Source organism: Phoenix dactylifera, chromosome 3 (assembly GCF_051530095.1).
Source record: "Phoenix dactylifera cultivar Ajwa chromosome 3, Ajwa_hap1_PhDact_Kaust_v1.1, whole genome shotgun sequence".
NCBI lineage: Eukaryota > Viridiplantae > Streptophyta > Magnoliopsida > Arecales > Arecaceae > Phoenix > Phoenix dactylifera.
This window is the reverse complement of record NC_143192.1, coordinates 39,565,261-39,582,526: the sequence shown is the minus strand read 5'-3', so window position 1 is coordinate 39,582,526 and position 17,266 is coordinate 39,565,261. Positions and strand designations below refer to the sequence as shown.

At 38.7% G+C, this 17,266-nt stretch overlaps 2 protein-coding genes across 15 annotated transcripts in view; both read left to right on the top strand.

Annotated features, from left to right (window-relative positions):
• The first annotated feature begins 3,540 nt into the window (after positions 1 to 3,540).
• On the top strand, positions 3,541 to 8,124 carry LOC103722149 (E3 ubiquitin-protein ligase WAV3-like). Its single transcript, XM_008812595.6, has 2 exons — positions 3,541 to 4,203; positions 5,775 to 8,124. The coding sequence occupies exons 1-2, from the start codon at positions 3,952 to 3,954 to the stop codon at positions 7,710 to 7,712; spliced, it is 2,190 nt and encodes a 729-aa protein (XP_008810817.3). The 5' UTR covers positions 3,541 to 3,951; the 3' UTR covers positions 7,713 to 8,124.
• Positions 8,125 to 10,384: 2,260 nt separating this feature from the next.
• AAS (Pyridoxal phosphate (PLP)-dependent transferases superfamily protein) overlaps positions 10,385 to 17,266 on the top strand; it is a 35,905-nt gene continuing 29,023 nt past the window's right edge. For 3 of the 14 annotated variants that reach the window (XR_015976320.2, XR_015976318.2, XR_015976319.2), the window contains exons 1-5: positions 10,385 to 10,619; positions 10,710 to 10,830; positions 12,506 to 12,578; positions 12,722 to 12,952; positions 16,485 to 16,648. Coding sequence is in view for 8 of the 14 variants with exons in the window: in XM_088718347.2 (XP_088574473.1) it covers positions 10,618 to 10,619; positions 10,710 to 10,830; positions 12,506 to 12,578; positions 12,722 to 12,952; positions 16,485 to 16,648 (591 nt within the window). In the remaining 6 variants the exon portion in view is untranslated. Of the gene's footprint in view, positions 10,620 to 10,709; positions 10,831 to 12,505; positions 12,579 to 12,694; positions 12,953 to 16,484; positions 16,649 to 17,266 lie in introns of those variants that run through there. The other 11 variants (XM_088718347.2, XM_088718346.2, XR_015976323.2 and 8 more) reach the window with 9 other exon arrangements.

Genomic DNA, 17,266 nt, shown 5'->3' with positions numbered 1-17,266 from the left:
GGCATCTTTGGCTTAATTATATACTAATCTAAGTTTGGTTATATATAGAATGGATGGACTCAAGAATTCTTTGTTATTTATGGGAATGGAGTAAGAAGATTCATATTTTAGAATTTTTTTTAAACTTATATATATATATATATATATATATATATATACACCTTTCTTCTAACATCATTGTGGAGATTTTTTGGCATCTATGGCTTAATTATGTACTAATCTAAGTTTAGTTATATACAAAATGGATAGACTCAAGAATTCTTTCTTATTTACAGGAATGGAGTAAATAGGTTCATTTTTTGGGACTTCATTTTTTTTCAAACTTAAATAAAGAAATGTCTGGGTACCTTGAATTTATCTCCCAATGCTAAAAACTAAATTATGAATTCGTGCAGTGTCGTATTTAGTTTGTAGAACCAAATAATAGAAAATTTTTCTTTTTACAATTTCTCTTTGGTTGCAAAATGGAGATTGAAGTTATTTAGAAATTATCAAAAAAATATTGATAAAAATATCCACTATTCCAGTCCATTTTGCTATCATATTATTCTTGGCAAATCAAATATTATATGTAATGATGATATTTTGTCGAAGATTAAAGGGAATGACAAGAATTTAGATGACGACATTGCCGTAATATTAAAGTCTCATAAGAATTATTACTAGCTATTCAAGGATAATAACAACTTCAAGTTTGACTTTTCATATGCTGATTCCGTGGGCTGCTTACATCGCAGCTTGATAATGATAAGAACAATGACAGGATCTTTCAATAAACTTTTATTTATTACTTTTAAAAAAATAAAATGACAATCACAAGAACAGCCAACTTTATTATCCGGCAACATCAAAGCATAGTGACATCTGACTAAATAATTGATGATATATATTGAAAAATAATTCAGAAAACATTTTACTTTATATATAGTGAAAAGCTCAATGCAAAAGAGTAGTATTTTAAACACACATATATTTCTTTTTTGTGAAAAATAGGAGGGGAGGGGGAGGGCAGAACTCCACCCATATAGCAGCCCCCACTGGGCCCCTCTTCCACAAGAGAATGTTCGATGCTGGTCGCAAGTTTCCGCATGCCCTTTCCAACCTGTAAAAAATTCTGCTGAGCCATCTACATGTAAGTATATCATCTTAGTGCCATCTCAGTACTGATGGAAGAAAAGTATATCCATATGGAGCCATCCGAACGTGGGGCATACAGTCTCCTAATTTAATCGATGTCTACGCGTTTGGAATTCGGACAACTGGGATATAATCCAAGCCCCTTTATTATCAGGACAAACTATCTTGGTGGCAACACATAAATATTTCTTGGAAAAATCGAGTAGCACTATAATTTTATATATACATGGTGGTCATGGCTGCCATAGATTCTAAAGAGAAGGGCATCAATGTCCCTTAAATTGAAACTAGGATGCAAGTTATGGGGTGGTTCTATATACACCCCCCCTATTGCTAAGGACACCCCCCCCCCCCCCCCCCCCCAAAAACCAAAAAAAAATACCCAAACTAACCTTTAGTGTAATTACCATATTGCCCTTGAAATTTTCTCATACACCCCCCTTCCTCCTCCTCCGTTTCGTTTTGAAAAGAAAAAAAAAAACACCCCTCAAACCCCCCTTAAACCCCTCGATCCATTTACATCGTTTAGGCGATCTTTGAAGGAGATTTAAGCCCCATTCGAAGCATGGACAAGCAACTAGTGATTTGGGACGAAGAATCGGCCGCAAAGGTACGTGTTCCACCTTGTTTCGAAATTTTTTTTTTTTCACGGTTCGTGCTCCGTTCGGCACTGGATCGCCGAACAAAAGGCTTCTGTTCGGCTGAACAGTGCCGAACAGAAGCCTTCTGTTCGGCTGAACAGTGCCGAACAGAAGCCTTCTGTTCGGCAACCCTCAACCGAACAGATCTGTTCGGCTGCACAGTGCCGAACAGAAGGCTTCTGTCCGGCACTGTTCAGCCGAACAGAAGCCTTTTGTTCGGCGATCCAGTGCCGAACGGAGCACGAACCGTGAAAAAAAAAAATTTCGGGAGAAGCCGGCGAGGTGGTTCCGGGAGAAGCCGGCGAGGTGGTCGGAGATCGGGAGAATGCCGGCGACGAGAGGGAGAAGGGGGAACGGGGGGGTTTTGGGCGTTGGCGAGGTGTTTTGGAGGGGAAGAGCGGGGTGGGGGGGGTTTGGGGGGTGTAGAGAGCAATTTAGGTGAGGGGGTGGGGAGGGTGGGGGGTAATTTAGAAATTTTTAATTTTTTAGGGGTGTCCTTAGCAAATGTGGGGGGGGGGGGGGGGGGGGGTGTAGAGAGTATTTAATTTTTTTTTAATTTTTGGGGGGTGTCCTGAGCAACAGGGGGGGTGTATATAGAACCACCCCAAGTTATGGGCTGCCATCAGCCGCCCTTGTTTTATTAAAGGCAGTGCCGTTCGACAGCCCTTGTTTTATGGGCTGCTTTGGATTTTGGGGGGGGGGGGTGTAGAGAGTATTTAATTTTTTTTTAATTTTTGGGGGGTGTCCTGAGCAAAGGGGGGGGGGGGGGGTGTAGAGAGTAGTTAATTTTTTTTTAATTTTTGGGGGGTGTCCTGAGCAATAGGGGGGGTGTATATAGAACCACCCCAAGTTATGGGCTGCCATCAGCCGCCCTTGTTTTATTAAAGGCAGTGCCGTTCGACAGCTAATCTTCCTCTTAAATGCTGCTTTGGATTTTTCAGCCCTTTTCTCTCTCCATTTTTTTTTCCGGCTTGTAGGTGGACGAGCCCACCAAGTCCTACCTGTATGCAACCCTTTTTTCTCTTTCTAAAATTACAAAAATGCCCCCATATGTAAGTGGAAACTAAAGAGAAACAGGTTCTAAGTGGGCAAATTCATATCCGAGATGGCCGGATATAAACCACCCAATCTGCTACGCTATTGGCCTCTCTATATGCATTTAATATTTTCTCATCTAAAATAGCATACTTTCATAAAAGGTTAATCACCGGTTCCCATAAATTAACCAAGTTGCAACAATCACAATTTGAAATTTATGCTGACAATTGTAGAGTTATTGCTTAATATCTTTTATGCAATTATTACTAATAAAAATCAAATGACCAGGAGGGTAATTAAAAAATAAATATAAAGCATGCTTCTAGTTTGTGGATCCTCTTTAAATTATTATTGACCATTTTAATGGCTATATTGACATTATTTGTTCACTTATGCTCCCAAACTATGGAGCTAAAATTGTAATTACCATAAAAATTCTTATTATTTTATCAAAATCAATAGCGTTATAGCTAAATAATAATCATTACTTTTATATCACTATTATTAACTGATCCTCCATGATTATCGTAACAGCTGTTGCAATTATATTGTGACTACTAATTTAAACAAGTTGGCTTCTGTTTTGACTTTTGATATTGACAGCCTAATAGAATCCTAATCCAAAAGAAAAATCCTGAATAAAAGGATTGTGAGGGGCATTTTGGGAAGTCAAGCAAACATAAATTCTCCGCTATATATCACCTACCCAAATCCCTCTCTCCTTCCCTCCTCACAAAGGCTGCTTCCAAAGGTCAAAACCCAACGCCCCGACCCCCGCCCCTCTCTCTCTCTCTCTCTCCCCTTCTCTCTCTCTTTAATGGCGGCTAGGGCTCGCTAAAGAAGAGGAGTACCAGTTCTCTTTTGCGACCCAGTCCTTTTTCTGACCCGGCCTCTCCCCTTTCTCGCCTTCTTCCCCCTTCGTATCCTCCTTCCGACTCTATAACCTCCCCATTCCCACAAAAAACCGCATAAAAATCCGATCTTGGCACCCCTTCCTCCGAGATCCGCTTTCTTGCTACAAGGAGATACGCCGAGGAACGAGATACCTCCGGTTTGAGCTCGTTTGGTCTGAGGTTTCCGAGCGAACGTACCGCAGTGGCTGGGGAAGAAGGGGGGGTTGGTTTGGTTGTGAGGAATGGGGACCGCGTGGAGGCGGGCCAAGAGGGCGCTGGCGGCGAATCTTTGCGTCTATATTCCGGGCAATCTGGACGATGACGGTGGCTCGCCGTCCGGCGGGCACGCCGCCGGAAGGTCGTCGAATGCTGCGGCGGCGTCTTCTCCGACATCGTCTGGCGGAGTGTCGGATTACCGAGAACTCATGCCGACGACGCCCACCCCCACCTCCTCCGGCCTCCGGCTTCCTAGATCCGGTAGCAGATCGTCAAAGGTTCGATTTTTCTGCTATTTGTTTAGAAATCTCTTGCAATTAGGATGCTTGTTTGTTTATTGTTTTGAAGGATGAAAACATGTTTTTTCTTCCTTGAAAAACTAGGTCTTTTTTTTGGATTTTGATGTAAGCGCGCTTAAACGTGGGGTTTTTTCATCTTTTCACCGAACTCTGCGCTGGTTTTCTCTTCTTTTCCATATCTTTTGCAGTTGTTCTTTCAAATCATGGACTTGGATGATGGTGTTTTAGTTTTCTTTTTTCCTTTTCCTTTCTATTTTACGATTTTATCCCTGCAACTCTGTGGAGGTTAACGTGCAACAGTTCCTTTGAGGAACGGATCCGTTCTTGTTCATTAGAAAAGGGGAAAAAGTCAGACTATCTTTCTTTTTTTAATCCCCCTACCTCCTTGAAAGGGAAAGCCGCTTCCCTGGTCAGCAACGCTACTGTTGCGTGTGCAGCGTTTGGTATTCTCTTTTTCTTTTTTTTAAACGTCGGTTGGCCATTTTTGGCAAACATTCCACAAGCGTAGGTTTGAGGAAATTTAATGTCTAATGATGATTTCACCATCATTTTGGTGGGTGAATTGGTCGAACATTTCCTGCACTAGCTCATGGTCCTGTCACACTTACCCAATTTGTATATTGGGAACTGGGAAGTGGGTGTAGAAACTGTGAAGCCTATTCTGGATCTTCATTGAAGCTTCGAAAAATTGAAAGTTTTAACATCTTTTCCAGACTTTGCTTTTCTGATGAACGACTTGAACCTGGATGCTGTTTTAATTGCTCAATGGATAACCTTGTCAACTGTTAACTGGAGAGTTTCATAAGTCTGATGGCTGCCCTTCACATGTTGTACTTTGGGGCTGTGATCTGTCCGTGAGTTGATAAGTTGACTGGTATGACTGGGTTAATTGCACTGAAAACACCCATTTATGCTTATCAAAAGAAGAAGAAGAAGAAGCACCCATTTATGTAAACAGATTAAGTATGGATAGGGGTTGTGTCCATATATATTTTTAAATTCCCTGCATTCAATGACCAAAATTTGAATACACTATCATCGTCTGTTTTTGTGATTGTTAACGTGGCATCTTCATCTGCTTATTTTATTAACTTTTCTTAATAATTCTACAGTGGTTACTCTGGGAGCTTCTCTTCATTTGGTTTAAACTGCTGGTGGATTACTCTGCCTGAGTTTGCTATCGGTTGAGTCAGTTCATTTGTGTAAAATGGACTCAGTTAGACTTTACATTATTCCATCAGCAGATCATTGATTTAAAACCGATGTATTATGTATCGTGGAAGTAGGCCAAGCATGATTTAATAACGTTAGCATTTTTCGTTGAGCCCCATTGAAAATGATTGTGTTACAGCATTAAAAAGAAATTGCACGAAGTCTTTCTACGTGGTTCTGTCTCCGGTTTATTTTTTTTCTCCTTGATCTTTGCCCTACTTTAGTTCAGATACTGTCTTTTGTAAATTGGCTGTGCTGACTAGTTCTAGATTGTAATCTGCTAGTATTTGTGCCTTGGAAATATCCTGACTTTGCTCTTTGTAATTTTTCACCTCCAGCGAACATGTGCTATATGTCTTGGCACCATGAAAGCGGGTCATGGCCATGCACTCTTCACTGCAGAATGCTCCCATACGTTTCACTTTCATTGCATAGCATCAAATGTGAAGCATGGCAACCGTGTGTGCCCAGTGTGCAGAGCCAAGTGGAAGGAGATACCCTTCCAGGGGCCCCCATACTCCGAGCATCCTCATGGAAGGGCCCGAGTAAACCCAGTTAACTGGCCCCAAGAGGAAGGCTTCATGACTGTTGTCCGTCGGTTTTCTCGTGCAGATTCTGCAAACCGACAGCACCACCTCACTCCTCTCTTCCATACTTCAGAGCCAATCTATTTCAACGACGACGAGCCTCTTGAGCCCTCCGACGAGCCTCTTGACTTGCAGCCTGATACGACTAGAGATTCTCAGCATGGTAGGAGTAAAACAGTAGAGATCAAGACATACCCAGAATTCTCAGCCATTCCTCAGTCAGCCTCCCAGGAGAACTTCACTGTCCTGATACATCTGAAGGCCCCACATCCTAGCACAAACCAGGTTTCTGGCCGAAATGTCAATCCAAACTCAACGGCCTCACAAACCTCTCGTGCTCCTGTAGACCTTGTCACGGTGCTTGATGTCAGTGGCAGCATGGCTGGCACGAAGCTAGCACTTCTTAAGCGTGCCATGGGGTTTGTTATCCAAAACCTTGGACCCTCTGATAGGCTTTCTGTCATTGCCTTCTCTTCGACCGCACGCCGACTCTTCCACCTCTGTCGGATGTCCGACTCTGGTAAGCAGCAGGCCCTGCAAGCCGTCAATTCTCTGGCGGCTAGTGGTGGCACTAACATTGCTGAGGGCCTCAGGAAGGGGGCCAAGGTGATCGAGGAGCGCAGAGAGAAGAACCCAGTCTGCAGCATCATTCTTCTCTCCGATGGGCAGGACACATATACTGTAACCTCTAGTGCTGGTGGAACCCTGCAAGCACAGTCACACTATGAATCACTAGTTCCGTCCTCTATACGTGGTGCAACCAGCCATCAAACACCTGTTCATTCCTTTGGTTTCGGTTCAGATCACGACTCTTCTTCCATGCATTCAATCTCAGAAATCTCTGGTGGGACTTTTTCATTTATCGAGACGGAGGGTGTGATTCAAGATGCATTTGCTCAGTGCATCGGTGGCCTCCTGAGTGTAGTTGTGCAAGAGATGTTGGTGGGTGTGGAGTGTGTGCACCCAGGTGTGCAACTTGCTCCAATCAAGTCAGGCGGCTATGCAAGTAAGGTGGCAGCTGATGGACGGAGTGGATCAATCGATGTGGGTGACCTGTATGCTGATGAAGAAAGGGATTTCATGGTATCTGTAAACATTCCGCCAGCCCATGACGAGTTTGTGCTGTTGAAGGTGGGTTGTTCCTATAGAGACCCAGTATTGAATGAGACTATCAACTTGGAAGGTAAAGAACTGAGGATTCCGAGGCCAGCAGTTGTCGTGGGCCAGATGATTTCAATTGAGGTTGATCGCGAGAGGAATCGTGTGCAAGCTGCAGAAGCCATGGCGGCAGCAAGGGCTGCAGCTGAGAGGGGTGCACTAGCTGATGCAGTGTCCATACTTGAGGAGCGGAGGAGGATATTATCTAAAACCCTGGCAGGAAGATCTAGCGACCAGTTGTGCTTGGCTTTGGATGCAGAGCTGAAGGAGATGCAGGACAGGATGGCTAGCCGACAGAGGTACGAGGCTTCTGGGCGGGCTTATATGCTATCAGGGCTCAGCTCGCATTCGTGGCAAAGGGCAACGGTCCGTGGGGACTCGACGGACAGTACCAGCCTTATTCATGCCTATCAGACACCATCCATGGTAGACATGCTTGAGCGATCGCAGACGTTGAGTCCATCTCCACGACTTCTCAACCCGCCACTCCGTCCAGCAAGGTCTTTCTCAGCACAACTGCAGCTGAGGTAATTAAGTTCGCCATTTCTTAGACGAAGAACGAGGAAAAACATTGTATTAATGTTTTTGTCTAGTATCTTTTTCCCTCTTATTCTGAGGTGGGGATTGGGGTGGTGGTGAGGTTATACAGGAGTAGGTCAAGGGAAATGGGCTTGGGGGCATACAAGATGGGGATACGACTCCTGGGTTGTAAATGAATAAAATCTGGAAAGGTGGATAGAAGGGAGGATTGAGGTGAAAGGAGGTATAATGGTTTCAAGGGGAAAAAAGGTGTAGGTATTGGCTAGGATTTTTATTTTCCTAAAATTTAAGTTTCCTTTTTTATCTTTGGTGATGTATATAAGAGAAGGCTTTCCTTTAAATAGGGTGGTATAAGCTTGTAATCTTTGGGAATATATGGGGGTGCATTCTTCTCTTGGATTTATATTTCTATAGTATTTGGCCAATTCATTCATTTCAAATCTTTGGTCTCTTTGCAATGGTTTCCCAGTTTAAGCCTCTCTTATCTTGAATGTCTCTACTTGATGTTGCGGACGGCAAGGCTGTCTGGTTATCTGCTTACCTTAGAAGTTCTAGGTTTGCTTTCTACCCAGATGGATAAATATGGAGCATCTACTAATTACAAGGGTGCTTCCAGGTGACTTCGCCTTTGGTGGTTTATAAAAACCCATGAGTTGTAGCCATTTTTGGGAGGTTATTTGTGGACTTGGTGTTCATTGGATCTACTAAGCTGTAAGCTCTGGATTAACAATGTTTTATCTGGGATACATTCTTGTTGATTGAACCTGGGGAGCAGGAGTTGTTTAGGTTCTGCATGCTCGGATCAATATCTGTTACATGACTAAGTTTGTCTTGTTTAGCAGATGATTGGTAATGATGGAAGGCGAAAAGGATAGACCTAGAGATATGTTTCATATAGATTTGCTCAACTAAGGAGGTTTTTCTTGTTCCTTCAGTTGGCAGCTTCTATTTTCTGGTAACCAGTGCAATCAACCAGCAGCAACCATCCTCAATTATCGATATAATCTTGAACACATGGAAAACCAGTTATGTCGCTCCAGCAATATTGTCGAATGCATGGTAATGAATTCAGAAACATTTTATCAACCTAGTCCTGTATCTGTAGCCACTGAAATGAGGCTTTTCCAGTTTCACAGCTTGCATCAGAGGTAACATTCTCTATTAGTTGAGCAACTCCAAGATAGGGTGCCAAGTTGAACATTGGCACCGGAGGGCTAAAATTCATATTAGTACTGGCTGGATTTTCTGTCTACCCTGACTGAAGGAACCAGGAGCTCTATTCCTGACTCCATGGGAAAACATAAGTTCTTCCATTACCTTCTGACATTGCGAAAACATGGAAGCCAATCTGTAGTGCTATGAATTATGTCCTATATTTACCAATGTCTTTATTTTCGAGCAGTTGTCATGCGGAAGCCGACTGGTGAACCAGATTAGTTGGTATAACACTAAGATGGACAAGAGATTTTCTTCTTTGTTTTGTTTTGTTTTGTTTTGCAGCACCAGCTCTCGGTTGAAGGATACCCAAGTTGTATGCAACACCAACAGAGTCATTGGGGTTTAAATTGGGTGCTTGTTATATTCAAATGAAGTTAATATGGCTGCTTTCTAATCACTGCCAATTCCATGGGTTGTTGCTTGTCTATTATGCTAAAACATGTGACCTGGCTTAGCAAGTAATAGCAGCAGCAACAACAACAAAAAAAATCAACTAAAAGATCAATATGCATGCTCTTGTTAAATTTAAGTGGCATTTAGTAGAATAGCAATAAGTTAAATGGTGTCAAAATTCTCCATTGCCATAAATCAAGAATGTGGCCATCTGTTAATTGCTCTCATTTTGACTCTTTTTCTGGTAAATCAACTAGCAAAAGAAGTAAAAAGGTTTTACTTTAGGGTTTGTGTGTTTGGGATATGTCAGATTATAGGTAATCTAACGATTCCTAGAAATTATCTATTTGAAAAAAATAACTGCCAGAGAAATAAATTTTGCCATATTTGGTTAGTGAAAAAATTAGTTGAAAAAATAGCATCGAAAAGAGATTACTATATTTGGTTAGAGGTAATCTTGTACAAAAACATTGCTAAATTTTCAGCAATACTCTTGAATAAATAATTTAAGCAATAACATTTTTTCTTAGTCTTTCTATTAGACATTTATAGCTTAGTTATATAAGCGCGGTTAATGTTGACTATTTCGAATGTTGAAATAATTTGCATGAATTACTAAATATTTTAAATTAATTATGCATATATCAAAAAATATATATTTATATTATAAATAAATTTTAGTGTGTTTTGGTATATAAATAAATCTATTAATTATAAATAAATCCTATCTTAGATTTTTTGATAATTAATAAATATTTGTCAATTATTTATTAACTAATATCCATCAATACATGTACTAATATATTAAATATATTATTATTTATAAATATTATTACTCAATATTTTAATATATTTATAGTATATTAATATAATATTAATATAATATATATTAATTTTTTATATTAATATAATATATAAAACAATAAAATTTAAATTATTTGAAAACGTGAATATATTTTATTCCCAAGATCCTACGACTCTAAGATCTGGTTAGCATCATCGTGGCCATCCAACAGTCTTACCGTCCAACTTTGAATCCAATCTCTCCAGTCAAAATCCAGTCAAAATTATAATAATGTTTATTTGCACCAATTTTTTACTAATTTATTATTGAATATATCTCTCCTCCTGCGGATAAAATAATGAGTCCGGTTTGGAGCTGTCCCTCCCTCCAGTCCAATATAAACTCTTCCTCGTCTCTTCCTTGTCTCTTCCGCTCCACCCCCTCCCCCTCTACTTCTCTGCTCCTTTCGTTTTTCGCCGAATCGATAACCGTATTTTTCCGATGTAAAGATCGATTATTTCCTTCACTGAATCCTTCTTCCAATCAATTTTCCTTCTGACGTTATTCTGGGCTTCTTCTTGTTCTACTTGAAGGGAGAATACTTTGAAGCCAATGGACGCGGAGCAGCTGAGGGAGTACGGCCATAAGATGGTTGATTTCATCGCCGATTACTACAAAAGCATCGAGTCCTTTCCGGTTCTCAGCCAAGTCAAGGTATTCAACGTTTCTTTCCCTTTTTTTTAAAGCATTACTACGTTCTTGATTTTGTTCGGTGAAGGGTTTTGCTAATTCTTGATATGCGCGGCTAGTTGGTAAATCTTTAGGTTTACAATCCTCAAAAGGCTGTCAAGATTGCATCTTTTTAGGAAATATTCTTGTTTTTCATGTCCGACCTTGATATTCAAGAAACGTGTGCTTGTGCTGAATTTTCGTTTCTTTTCCTTGCTATGTAAATTTCCACTCTGCCCTTGCCGATGAAGTAGCATGCTTGATGTTTTGGGAAAATGAGAGCAAGTAGAAAGAATTATGGGCTTTTATTTTTTTCATCAATTTTTTTTAATTTTTTTTAAAGCATTACTACGTTCTTGATTTTGTTGAGTGAAGGGTTTCGCTAATTCTTGCTGTGCACGGCTAGTTGTTAAATATTTAGGTTTATAATCCTGAAAAGGCTGCCGAGATTGTTTCCTTTTAGCAAATATTCTTGTTTTTCATGTCGGACCTTGATATTCAAGAAATGTATGCTTGTTGGTGAATTTTCTTTTCTTTTCTTTGCTATGTGAATTTGCACTCTGCCCTTGCTGCTGAAATAGTATTCTCGATGTTTGGGGAAAATGAGAGCAAGTGGAAAGAATTATGGGCTTTTATTATTTATTATCTTTTTTTTTAATTCTTGTGTAAAATGGATTTGAGGTTATTACTTTATTTTGTTAGCTGATAATGGTCTGCCTAGTTTTAAACAAATCTTGATTTCTGCAATTTGTGCTGCTGATTTTGTCTGGAACTCTGTGACGAACTGAAATATAGTTAGATTCATTTGAAGAATTTACAAGAGGAAAGAAGGAATGATCTATGAAGATGCATTACACTATGAGAAGGATGATCTTGATGAAACCGCTTGGAATAAAACTGATCACTGAGTGAAATCTTTCAATTTGATAAAAGTAAATGCGGATTCTATAATGTAAGAGTACTACAAAACCCTAAACCTCCAATGCACCTGGTAGAACCTTTACATGTTTATTTGAGGAAAATCCCTTGTTATCATTTGCTTACTTACCTATTTTGATATGCATGGTTTATCAAGCAACTTTGAAATGGAATTTAGTCAACATATAACTTTATGCTTCAAAAGCTAGAGTCGTTGTGATGTGCATGATGAGTCATGATTTGTTTTATTGACTAGGGAGAGCATGTTTATAACTAATTCTGAATTCTTTTAGGGTCTAGCTTTAGTTAGGATTCAAAGTAGAGGCAGAAGAGGTTCAAACGATGAATGTTGCATTTGCCTTGTTCCACTGATCCTGTTCCTGCATGTAGGCACAATCTTTGCATATTTTCATCTTCTCTCTCTTCTCGGACCTCCTCATTCTCTCACATGATATTTCTTCTTGTAGGACCAGTGTCTAATGATCATTAAAATGAGTTAACTAGCAAGTTATTAGTCGAACTAAAACAAACATATGGAATGCCGCTTTAGTTAGAAGAGCTGAGGCTCCAAACTGAATAAACTGCAAAGTCTGCCCGAACATTATTTTAAATCATGATTTGTTAACTTTAATAATGTTCTAGTTTGAGATTAAAAAACTTGACTTACTTTTTCTTTAAAAAATATTGTTTATTCATAAATCATTATATGCGGCCTGGCATCTGATTCTGATCTTTTTTGCAGCCTGGATATCTTAAGGAGCTTCTGCCAGATTCAGCTCCTAATCATCCTGAAAGTTTGCAAGATGTCTTTGAGGGTGAAAATTCTTAGCTGGACTTATGCTGCTCCATTCTTGATTCTATTAAGAAATCTAAACCTATATCCTAGGGACTGTTTTTATGATATAATGCTTTTCTTTCCTGTGCCCTTCAGTACTATTATGCAAATAAATACATGCAGATATCCGTCAGAAGATAATACCAGGCATAACCCATTGGCAGAGCCCTGAATATTTTGCCTACTATCCCTCTAATAGCAGCACAGCTGGATTCTTAGGAGAGATGCTCAGTGCTGGTTTTAATATTGTGGGTTTCAGTTGGGTCACCTCTCCAGCTGCAACAGAACTTGAAGTGATTGTTTTAGATTGGCTCGCTAAAATGCTGAAGCTGCCTGACCAGTTCTTTTCAGCAGGTAAGAGTTGAGATAACTGTAGATTAATCAGTTGGAATTTTTTCAAGCATATGCCATGTCAATGACAATATATTTGATTGCGATTATATTGTTATTGATATTCCTGACATTTATCCACGTTCTGTTTGGTAAGTTTGGGCATATGACTCTGCATCACCTGAATGCTTCCATATATGCTCTCTGACTAAAGTTAGAAAAACATCCTTGAAGGAATTAGTTGGATTTGATTGAAATCAGTGTCATTTAATGACACTCTCATTCTTGAATGGGTGACATTGAGCTTAGTGCTTAATTATAAATAAAATTTTAGGTATTCTCTAATGGACCTTGTTTATTGAGCTAATACATACAAGAGTAGTGATTCATTATTAGCATTTCTTGACTTGTTTTCATTTTTTTTCTTTTTTTGATGGAACCTCGCAGGGAAATCCCTGGAAACAAGGGGCCGGAAGTGAGGGGTGATGCCCTAGGATTGAACCCTCTTGCCTAAGGGGTGGGAGGTGGTACCATTTTCATCTTGATATGTTGCATGGGCCATCTCCTGTTTTAGCTTTAAGTACCTACATAAATGAACAGAGGTGATTTTCAACATTTCGCTGAAGATAGTGGGATCATAGCTATGAACCATACTAGTGAGATATGGAAAAGATCAAAAGATGATGGAACACAGATCAGGAAAAGGCAAATGATTTTCTAGACCTTTACTTTAGGAAGGTTAACATTGGATGACATGGATGTTGCTTTGCTTATAAAATTACTAAAAAAGATATAAAGATGATAAAAAATCCTGCTTATGAGCTTTGAGGAATTGGAGAAAGCATATAATAAATTACCATGATGATAGACTTTTTAGGGATTAGAATCAAAGTGTGCATAAACTTTAAGATAATTTTCTGGAATTGGAGAAAGCATATGGTTTTTTATTAAGTTTCACCACTGGTTATGGATAAACAAATTGATATCCGGTCACCGTGGACCCATATCAAGGATCACCATTAAGCTCTTATCTCTTTCTACCAGCCACAATTCCATTGATGCTTGATCTTATTGTGATGAATGCTTCATAGATGATATAGTGTCTGTTGATGAGATGAGGACTAGAAGAACTCTCTATGATGAAATGATTAAGTTTGCAAAGTAGATGATGAGAGTCTGTTAATGTGAAATTTTGTATGTCGATTGAAATTCTTGGGAACATGGGTGAAATAAATTTTAAAATTGTGGTTCATATGCCTGATTCTATGTTATGAATTATGATACCTCAATTAGATTTTGGAAGCTTCTATTGTACCCATTTGTCATATTAACATTATTGCAATGAAATCAATGTTTTCTTAGCAAAAATGAGTAACTGTATGACTTAGTATAATTAAAATTTAAGATGAGAAAATGAAAAACTATGTGTTTTCATTATTTTTCAGCTGTACATTAAAATTTAATATGAGAAAATGAAAAACTATTTGTTTTGATGAATTTTCAGCTGTATTAAATCCTCCGTGAGTTAGATGTTCTGGGTCAAGTAAAATCAAGTGATGGGACTATCCAGTTTTTTAATTTTCTTTTGTCATTGCTAGTATTTGTTCCTATAGCTATTTTTAACCGACTTTTATCATAGATGTGGATGACTACGATACACTAAGCTGCATGTGAAATAGCCGTGCTTTTGTTCCTTGTCTCTCCACCATTCTCCTAGCATCCTATTTCTAGCTTTAGATAGTTATATCTCCTGCTTGTTGTCCCACTTCTAGGTTTTTGTCTTTATCTTCTTTTATGCTGTCAAAGATAGAAATATTTTTACCATATAGGCTGTCAAATGCAAAAAGAAATCCTGGATTATAGCAAGTCTTCTGAACTGGATCTGTTGGACAGTGAAGACACTTCTAATTACAACAAGAAATCAAATTGATTGATGTCAGACAGACAAAATTCAGGAGTTGTATACTATATATTATATTTTATTATACTGTTTTGTATAATACCATGCAATGTCCTTTATGGTTATTTTGTCATATCAAAAGTATTTTCTCAGTTTGTGTAGCAAAAACATATTAAAGTTTTATAACACTTTAGAAATGTAGTTACCAAACAGCAAATAACTTTTATAAAAGCTATATTTCAAAAAGCTCTACTTCAAAAAGCTCTACTTCTGAAAGCTCTACTGCCAATAGTTTTGCCAAATGGGGCCTTAATTATTTTTCTATTAAATCTGTTAGCTAGCTCACATCCATTGATGTGGAGGTTGAAGATGATTAAGCCCTTCCAAACATACGAGAATCGGATTTTAGACTCTGTGTTTGATAACAGGACTAATAAAAGCAAAAGTTATTCCTTCTCCATGACCTTGCTGCTTTTTTTCCTTACCATCTATAACTGGTCTTTATTCTGAGAATATACTTTATGTTATCAATCCAAATGGATGTGGAGAAATGTGATGTGGTCAGTGTGGAAGGGTTTTGTGTAAGGAACATGCTGAAGTAGTCATGGATTTATCTGGACACCTGCAATCTTCATTAAATAAAGTTAGGGATCATAGATGGGTCGAGTTATAAGCTGAAATTTTATAGGTGATTCCAACTGCCTTAACCCCAGGACTACCCAATTTGAAGGATACTCCATTGTCTTTAGTTGGTTTTACTTGCATGTATTTCTATGCTCGGTTGCACCCTTTTACATCCATGAGAGAATGCCTTTTTTTTGGTTACACAAGAGAGAATGCCTTCAGAGGGATAAATTTCTATGCAGAGTATCACGGGTTACAAGTCTCAAAGACTCAATCCCTGAGTGCTTAAAATGTACAACTGCAAAGATATGTTTGTTCTAAAAACTGATGTACATTATAAATAGTTAAATGTAGTTTAACTCTTGATCACATAATCATGAAAGAACACATAATGTCTAGTATTGACCAAATAGCTGAAATGTTCATACACTTGCTCAGTGATCAAATGGAAACATGTATAAACACTTTTCAATTTTCATAGTAATAACAATATTTCCCATTTATTGTATGAAAAGGGTGACAACCATGACCATAATCTTGTAAATAGGACAGCTTATTCTGAAAATTTTTGTTGGCTTTTTAATCATCCCAACCAGGCCACATGTTATATCAATGAAAAGCAGGATATTACTCACTGAATTATGTTATATTGGCTCAGAGTTGCACCAGCACATGTTTTTAATTTTTATATTGATATAATAGGACGTGGTATGGTTGCACGTGATTAAGGTGGGCCATTGTTGTTGTCCATTTATATTTGTCGACTGCAATATTATCAGTATCCAGTATAGAGTTGAGAGTTGCATCTTCAGGAACATGAGAAACTGGCGTATTGAGCTCCTTCCAGGCTATAAAACTATGTTTTATAGCAAGATTACTCTCACTCTCACCCCAAATGACTATTTTATTCACATAGGGCATAGCAATTGCATGCTGATTATATTTACCTCAATATGTCGTCAGTTAAATATCTTCTACTCATTTTCAATAATCTGTGGCATGTGGTGTTGATCCACGAGGAGCATTTTGCAGGGCAGGGTGGGGGAGTAATCCAAGGTACAGCTAGTGAAGCAGTTCTTGTTGTCTTGTTGGCTGCCCGTGATAAAATTTTGAGGAAGGTTGGGAAAAAGTCTCTTGAAAAATTGGTAGTTTATGCTTCTGATCAAACACACTCTGCTCTGCAAAAGGCATGCCAGGTATGTAAATATGATGCGACACTATATCTTGGAATTCTACCTTAAATGTTCTGCTAACAAATTTAAAGTAAACCTTTTCCTTTTCTCTCAAAATGAATACAAAGTACAAAGGAACCTTAAGATTACTTCTGATAAATTAATTGCCCTATATTTCGTCTGTGAACATGCATGTGGCTAATTGGTATGTGCTCTCTATTCTTATATCAATTATAACAAATTGTTTAGTTTCTCTTTAATTTCCTATTGCTGAAACATACGTAAGGATATTTTCTTTGTTAATGCTTCATTTGCTTCACAATGTTGTTAAAGTTGTGCCTAAGGCATGCCTGAGGCACAAAGTACAACCTCAGTTCCTTGCCTGCCTCACGGCGAGGCAACCTTATGAAGAAGCTCAAAAGGTGCACCTTATGCATGCCTCGCTAAAGTTTTAAGGTGTAAAAAATGTGCGGTTTTGTGAGTATGCATGTTGTGTGTGTATTTATGTCACTGCAATAACCCGACTTATGCATAGATACATACGTAGATATGTATGTGTGCAATGTTTGAAAACTAATCGGCCTATTGAAGTAGCAAGTATTGTTTACTATCATTTTCAGTGGCATGCCTTGCTGACTAATG

What these genes read in the sequence shown, in the direction of transcription:
- LOC103722149 (XM_008812595.6), top strand. Translation starts at nt 3,952, where the DNA reads ATGGGGACCGCGTGGAGGCGGGCCAAGAGGGCGCTGGCGGCGAATCTT. An exon ending in CCGGTAGCAGATCGTCAAAG is followed by an intron (nt 4,204 to 5,774) that starts GTTCGATTTTTC and finishes TTTCACCTCCAG; the next exon opens with CGAACATGTGCTATATGTCT.